Source organism: Dipodomys ordii, unplaced genomic scaffold, assembly GCF_000151885.1.
Source record: "Dipodomys ordii isolate 6190 unplaced genomic scaffold, Dord_2.0 Scaffold2, whole genome shotgun sequence".
Classification (NCBI taxonomy): Eukaryota; Metazoa; Chordata; class Mammalia; order Rodentia; family Heteromyidae; genus Dipodomys; species Dipodomys ordii.
In genome coordinates this window covers 22,631,315-22,639,585 of record NW_012267218.1, presented here as the reverse complement: position 1 = coordinate 22,639,585, position 8,271 = coordinate 22,631,315, and the positions used below count along the sequence as shown (strand labels likewise).

Sequence of the window (8,271 nt, the reverse complement as noted above, 5' to 3'; positions counted from 1 at the left end):
CAAGTGGTAGAGCGCTAGCCTTGAGCTGAAGAGCTGAGGGACAGCGCCCAGGCCCAGAGTTCAGGCCCCGCGACTGGACCCAAAAAAAAAAAAAAAAGAAAATTAAGATTAATAAATATTAGAAGAGCCAGATTCAGACATCAGAACCAGTAAATGAAAGCAAAAACAAACAAACAAAAAAAAACCCTTGCTTTCTCCCCCACCCCCCACATATCTACTTTTAGATGTTAAGTTAGGAGAATAGAAGACATAAAGGAGCTGACTACATCGGCTTCTTCTTTGATTTGTTAAAAACTACACTCTTTACAATGGATAAAAGGATAGGGAACTGTCCTTGTATCTATAGTAGGCTAGATAATATCTCCACTCTAGTACCCAGCCAAAAGTATTGTCCAAGGATAAGGGCATTTTTTTTTTTTGGGGTCAGTCATGGGGCCTGAACTCTGGGCCTAGATGCTGTACCTCAGCTCTTCAGCTGTAGACTAGAGCTCTACCACTTGAGCCTCAGCCAGCCCCACTTCCGGCTTTTTCTGCTTATGTGGTGCTGAGGAATTGAACCCAGGGCCTCATACATGCAAGGCAAGCACTCTACCACTGAGCCACCTTCCCAGCCCCTAGGGCATATTTTTAAAAAGCATAAAGGCTACTGAGAAGAACCACATTTTGAGTCTTTAACTCCGAACTCCCTCTACTTTATCCTATTACACCAAAATAAAACCTTTCTAAAACTGAAAAACTAAGTAAATAAATAAAATCCAAAGCAAGCTATAATAAGCAGGCCAGAAGGACTGGACTAAGTTTTAGTTTGTCTGACTAGTGAAGTTTGACTAATAAGCTTTGTAGCTTTCTTGTTGTTATTAGTCTAATTTTTCCAGGTTAAACTATTAAGACTTTATATATTATAGTCATACAAATCAAGCCAGGCCCTCATAGCTCATGCCTGTAATCTTGGCTACTCAGGAGGCTGAGACCTGAAGAGTATGGTCTGAAGCTCATCAATGCAGAAAAGTCTATGAGACTCTTATTTCCAATTAACCACCAAAAAATTAGAAAAGCAACCATATATAACTCAAATAGTAGAATGTCAGCCTTGAGCAGAAAAGCAAAAAGCCAAGCAAGAGCTCAGGGACCTGAAGTCAAGTCCCAGCATGGGGCAAGGGGAATGGTAATGGTACACACACACACACACACACACACACACACACACACACACTAAAAAGCAGACTTCAAAATGGGGCAAGGGGAATGGTAATGGTACACACACACACACACACACACACACACACACACACTAAAAAGCAGACTTCAGTTTCAGAATCTCCAGGCTATTGTTCTTTTCTTCTAAACATTTGATTTGATGCTCAAATTATCCAGATTAATATGTTTCCTGAAGACAGGCCAGTACTCTAGACTACTTCCACGGCTGCAAAGATGATGTGTTTCAGCTTGATAAAGGCACACCATAATAATGTGTATGTACCACAGGTTCTCCACTAGGTGGTGGTACTTGCCTAATGCGTGTATACTTTAGGAAATCAAAGGTTGCAGCTAGACTACATTTTACAAATGAGGAAACTAAAGTTGTTTAACTTTTGTGTGACAGACCAAAACTAGTAGCACCATATGGTCTCTTGATCCCCTACCCAGAGTCATCAAGCATTTATTTAGCCTCAAAAAGCCCTGCTGTAAAAATTCTAGAACTGAATCCTTAAGTTCCAGAGCATATTGTATACCCTCAACTCTACCCAAATCCTATCTTGCAGGCTTTAACTATGATGACTGCCTCTACCACTCCTGTCCCCACTGATTTCCTCTTCTTTAAAGCCCTACATACTTAAGAGTGTATTATACAATTAATAAGCATACACTGTCATATTCACAAGCTGTTTTATCTTTGTATGTGGGTGTATGTCAGGCTGGGGCTTGAATTCAGAACCTGGGTGCTGTCCCTGAGCTTTTGAATTCAAAGCTAGCACTCTATTACCTGAGCCACAGCTCCACTTTAGCTTTTTCATGAGTGCCCAGCACCTGGCTGTATTGACTTTTAACTCTTCCCTCTTATAGTTTAGCTCTTAAACTCAAGGAAATTAAAATGTCTTACAACTTACAGAGTCCTAAATACCTGGTATATGAGACCTATTGCCTACAGAAAGCACTCTATCATAGTACATTTCTACCATTCTCACAAGTAGTAAATATTATTCTCATAAGCATGCTTGAAAAAGTTAGAAATTATTAAAACTGCCCCTATAATGCCTCCCAAATATCAGTAAACTAAACCAGGTTCAGATCTGCCACTGTAATGATAAGGACCTAGTATAGCTATATTTAACTACCAGGGAAAATCGCTAACAAAACAAACAAAAAACAAAAATAAGAACCTTCCTAAAACATGAGTGTGAATCCAATGTCTTGAGATTCTCTATATTTTTTTCCCCTTGAATTAAGACCCATGAGAGAACCTCTTGTTGCAGGCCAAATTCAGTCAAATTAGTTTTCTACCTCTATGCCCTCTATAACAGATCTTACAAACTCAATAAATGTGAAAAACATCTAGTTTAAAACAACCAAGGAAAAGAGGATCAAGCAACATTCAAGGACAAATCTAGGGCCTCTGGGGGTGGGGAAATGACATGAATCACAAGCCTAATTAGGAGTTTAGAAGGCCAAGAGGGTGCTAACGCTAGATAATGCTGTCAACCTTAGAGATAAACAAAATTTAGGAAAACCCTTCTTAACTCATGACCATTTGGTAGTTTTCAAAATGGGTAAGAGAAAGGAGTCAAAATCTACTGGGCAGACCAACTATGTGTCACATGCCTTATTTATGTCTTTTCATTTAATGTATGCCAAAAAAGGGATTCTGGATCTAGTACGTGAAAACATAGCTCCTCCCTCCTAAAAGTATTTAGAGAAAGAGCTTTTAGAAAAGTCTTTAGCTGTGGCTCTAACTAGGGCACTGTTTCTACAAATGGTGGACTAATAGAACCTGTAGGCAAAACAGAACTTTATTCCCTTGGAACGACCAGAAGGGCATACAGAACTTGGGAGCTGGAGAATGTGTGCTCTTCTTTGTGGGAAAATAACTTACTTGCATTACACGATCAGACATTAGGTCCCTGGAAACAGTTACTCCAGCTGGAGGTATGGCTTAAATGATAGAGCACCAGCCATGAGTAAAAAAGCTCAGCAAGACCTGAGTTCAAGTCTCAGTATAATGGCACAAAAAAAGTGGCTGGAATCTAACAGATACCTCCCCCTCTGAAGAGCAAAAACAAGACAGTAATCAGAATTCCTTAAAAATACAACACTGACATTCAAAAGTGTTTATTTCTGAGGACACAAGTATTCTTTCTCTTTTAAGAATTTAAGCTACAGGCTGGCTCAGTGGTAGAGTGCTTGTCTTGTATGCATGAGGCCTTGGGCTCAGTTCCTCAGCACCACATAAACAGAAAAAGCTGGTAGTGCGCTGTGGCTCAGTGGTAGAGCGCTAGCCTTGGGCTGTAGGGCAGGCAGCACCCAGGCCCAGCGTTCAGACCCCATGACCTGGGGATGGGGGGAGGGAGGGAGGAAGAATTCAAGCTGCAAAGTCATGCTGTGTGTGTCTCCCCGATCGTGCCCCGTGTCCTATGTTCTGTCTGCTGGCTCATCTCCTTTGTTGATACTGTTTTTGTTCTTTCTTTCCTCTCTGGCCTGTTTCCTAACTATGTTAAGTGTATTTGGGGTGCTGCAGGCCTTTGTAACAACTAGCTGCCTTCAGTCTGCTAAGTGTATAATAAAGACTCCAATATTCCAACTTCAAAAACAAAACAATTCAAGCTATAAGATTTTTTGGTCAGATATGGGATTTGAACTCAGGGCCTGTGCACTGTCCCTGTGTTCTTTGACTCAAGGCTAGTTAGCTCTATCCCTTTGAGTCACTTCTGGTTTTGAGTTGGTTAACTGGAGAAAAGAGTCTCATGGGGACTTTTCTGGTTGGGCAGGTTTTGAATCATAATCCTCAGACCTCAGCTTCCTGAGTAGCTAGTATTACAGGTATGAGCCCCCCAGTGCTTAGCAAGATTTTTTGTTGTTGTTGTTTTGGTGCCAGTCCTAGGCCTGGGGATTGTCCTTGAGTTTTTGTGTTCAAGATTACAGTGCTCTACTACTTGAGCCACAGTTGCACTTCCAGCTTTTGGGGGGATTAGTTGGAGATAAAGAGTCTCAATGACTTTCCTGCATAGGCTGGCTTTGAATCACTGCCTTCAGATCTCAGCCTCCTGGATAGTTAGGATTACAAACATGAGCCACTGGCACCTAGCAAGATTTTATGCATCTTTATAACATGTAAAACATCTACCATGTAGTTTCATTTCATATTGGTATTGTTACTATTTCACATGCACTAATTAAGTCTCTATAACATTTTAAGATAGATACTGTGGTACTGTGTCCAGTTATTAAGACACTGATTAAGTTAGACATGGTTGCCAACACCTGTAATCCTTGGGAGGCTAAGGAAGGAGAACAGGAGTTTGAGCCCAACCTGGGCTACAGAGTTGCAAACCAGACAGACTACATAGTGAGACCCTGATACAACAACATGAAATACACTGACTGCTACTGAATTTTATAAGAGTACCTAAGGATTTGAGGATTACAACTCACATACAATAGGAAGAGATGTGTGGATGTGAAGAAAATTCATGTGCTGCCTTCTGGAGTAGTAATGCCAAAGTGTCCTAATGCTTTGGGAATAAAGGCTCTCCATTATCCTAAGGGCCTAAAATCAAGTGCCTCAAACATTATATATATGCTCAGTACATTCTGGCTATTAATCAGTGAAGAAAACACTTCCATTATTCATGTTTTTTTCAGAGGCCTTATTAGTCCAGGGACAATTTACAGCTATTTCTAAGGTTCAAGGAAGCATAGTCATAGACTAAGGAAAAAAAACTGTTCTTTGGCCGGACTTCTCTGCCTCAATGTGGTCTGCTGCTGGAGGTTGGAAGGAGGGGTCATTAAACAGCAGTAGGGACAAGCTCTTGGTTAGGAAGCAGAACCTCAAAGCTATGTTGTAACCATGTGCATAAAGAAAAGCTTAGGACGTGCCAGACAGCCAAAGCAGGAAGCAGCCAAAGGAAACGATGTCGTTTCCTTTCTGCTAGGGAATCCCCTATGGGTGAAGCATAAGGTCAAAAAAAAAAAAGCCTTTCCCAGTGTTAGTAAGTCCAAAGATGAAAGAAATTCCAGAAGGTATAGAGGTTTTAAAATGTTAAATATATTTCAATGGTAGAGTGTTTGACTAAAAGGTGCTATGACAGTGATATCCACATCATTCTATATGTAAAGCAACCAGGATGCCAACAGTTTTGTTAGAGTGGTACAGCTAGGTCTCAAGTTTAATAGTGCATCATGTGCTCTGCTATTTAATATATAAGCTTTAATAATTGCTATTATGTTGAAGCATAGTTATAACAGGTAAAATTCATATAGCAGGAAGGCAATGATTGCCTATTTAGATGAAATCTGGTATGTTCAAGGCACTTATTTAGAGATGGTTCATAGATGGGAAGAGCAGCACACAGAAAATCATTTTACCTATTCTTGCACCTCATAGTAACTACATTTTTCTTGGTAATTTATTGCACTCAGCATTTTAACATATATTACTTAACTATAACTAAGAGTCTTCAGTTATCAAGATTTTTTTAAAAACATTTTTAAATCCTCCCCCCCCCCCCCAGTCCTGGGGCTTGAACTCAGGGCCTGGGAACTGGCCCTGAGCTTCTTTTGTTCAAGGCTTAGCACTCTTACCACTTGAGCCTCAGAGCCACTTCAGGCTTTTCTGTTTATGTAGTACTAAGAAATTGAACCCAGGGCTTCATGCATGCTAGGCAACCACTCTACCACTAAGCCAAATTCCCAGCCCTCAATTTATTCTTACATTTACCAAATTAAGAGCCTATTTTGCTTGATTTCTTTTAATTAAATTAGCCTGAGAAAAGAAGCCATTCAAAATCTTGACCAGGAATTATCCTCTACTCATTACTGTATTATTTGTTTCTATTATTTACTGATTCCAAATAACTTTTACCTAGTTTCATTCAAATGACTTCTTGAACAAGGAAAACAAAAGAGAGAAAAGACCCAGAAAGTTACAATGTAATGCTACTTCCTGAAGTAGTATAATCAAACACTTGGAATCTTCTTACATTACTTTCCAAAGTAATGCTACTTCCTGAAGTAGCATAATCAAACACTTGAAATCTTCTTACATTACTTTCCAAAGTCCTGACCAAAGACAGCAATTTCTCCTATTCTACCATTATTAGAAAATTCTCCTCAATCACTTCAGCTTCCTTTATTTATTTAGTTTACACTCTACAAAATACATTTACATTTTTTGTACCTCACTTCTTTAAAATCTCAAGGAATATTTGGTGGAATAAAAAACAAACAACCTGTTATCTTTCTGTAAGCATCAAGTCTCTTGTCTTAAATAGTTCTTGTAGTTTTTCAAATGTGTTCTTCATTTGATGAACAATTTTTGGCTGCACTCAAGTCTCTCCAATAGACAAAAAGCACACTTCTACTTCAGTCACTCAAATACCAGTTTTTATTACTCTATTAATAGTTCTTATCAGTGTCAAATTTCTATTCATTATCACTATCTCTAGTCTCTAACAGGTTTTGCATCTTCTTCTTACAGTCTGGAGTTATTTTAACTAAAAGGCATTTTTTATTAGCATATATTAATTGTACAAAGGGGAATTTCACTGAGACATTGGCACATATATACAATGTATCCTGATCAACCCCACTCACCCTTCTTAACTCTAACAGGCTTCATTATATTTTCATAATGCAAATGAACTACTTTGATAAAAGGTATTTTTTTTATCACTCCCATTTCTCAAAGGCAGCATAACTGTTCAAATTTAAACAGGACTGAATCCATGACCTACAAAAAACCAACATATATATCCCTACCTGTTGGTTCTGAGGAAAGAAATCTCAGAAACTAAATACAAAGTACTTTTTTGTATATTAACATGCTGCTAAATTCTAGCTTTTAGAAATTGTAGCTCAGGAGGCTAAGATCCAAGGATCAAGGTTCAAAACCAGCCAAGGTTAGAAAGTCTGTAAGACTTTTAACTATCATTCTCCCTCACCCCTGCAAAAAAAAGCTAGTGATGCTATGGCTCAAGTGGTAGAGTGCTACCTTGAGCAAAAATGATTGGTGAGAGCACCCAGGCTGAGTTTAAGCCCTATGAGCAGCACAAAAAAAAGAAAAAAAGAAAAAATTGTAGCCATGAATATCTGAAATCTGCCCCCCCAAAGATCTAGTGGCATATGCTTGAATGCTTATCATATTGAGACTTGTACAGGGCTGAGAGCATGGCCAGAATTACCAGTCAAGCCTGTTAATACAACTTTTTGTGTTACTAAGATCAGAGGTGGTTATCACAACTGCTGAGAAAGACACAGCCTCTGGGCAAAGACAAATCTGTTGACCTGATTAGGTCATATAAGCTCATAGCCCAGCACACGACTGCTTCCTCTGTATGTTAAAACAGCACATACCTCTTCATAATTTTTCGCCTCTACTCCATGCTTCATATCTAAGATCACGAGTTGGTCAGGTATCCGCCCCATTCCTGAGAAAGAAATCAAAAGATTCATTGTGTAGAATACTTGAAATTCTGGGAAATCACCCGCCTACCCTCCCTCTTCCCAACCCTATCCTCTCAATAAAGCTACAACTCCTCCCCCTACTCAGCAGCAGAAAATTCCTGGCTCAGACTAAACTCACAAACATTCCAGACAAAGCCTCTATCTGTATGGGTGCTAGAAAGCATGAACAGGCTGCTGGCAAATAACTGAGCAGGCATACAAAATACTGCAACTGGTGCTACAGAGGTCTAGAACAGGAGAAAAAACATAGGCTTACTGCATTGGGAAATAAAATTCACAAGTCTACACTGGGCCCTGAGTCAATTCCTCAGCACCACATAAGCAGAAAAAGCGGGAAGTGGCACTGTGGCTCAAGTGGTAGAGTGCTAGCCTTGAGCTGAAGAGTTGAGGGACAGGGCCCAGGTCCAGAGTTGAGGCCCCATGAATAGCAAAAATAAAAATAAAAAATAAACTACTCAGAAAATGCTGGAAGTGGCGCTGCGACTCAAGTGGTAGAACGCTAACCTTGAGCTTAAGAGCTCAGGGACAGCGGAGCTTAAGCCCAGAGTTCAACACACACACACACACACACACACACACACACACACACACACA

General features: G+C 39.8%; 1 protein-coding gene across 1 annotated transcript in view; it reads right to left on the bottom strand.

Annotated features, from left to right (window-relative positions):
- Window positions 1–8,271, bottom strand: part of Tmed10 (transmembrane emp24-like trafficking protein 10 (yeast)) — a 36,632-nt gene that overhangs the window by 6,270 nt on the left and 22,091 nt on the right. Inside the window, exon 3 of the mRNA XM_013017292.1 lies at window positions 7,567–7,640. Within this exon, the coding sequence (XP_012872746.1) occupies window positions 7,567–7,640 (74 nt within the window). The remainder of the gene's footprint in view (window positions 1–7,566; window positions 7,641–8,271) is intronic.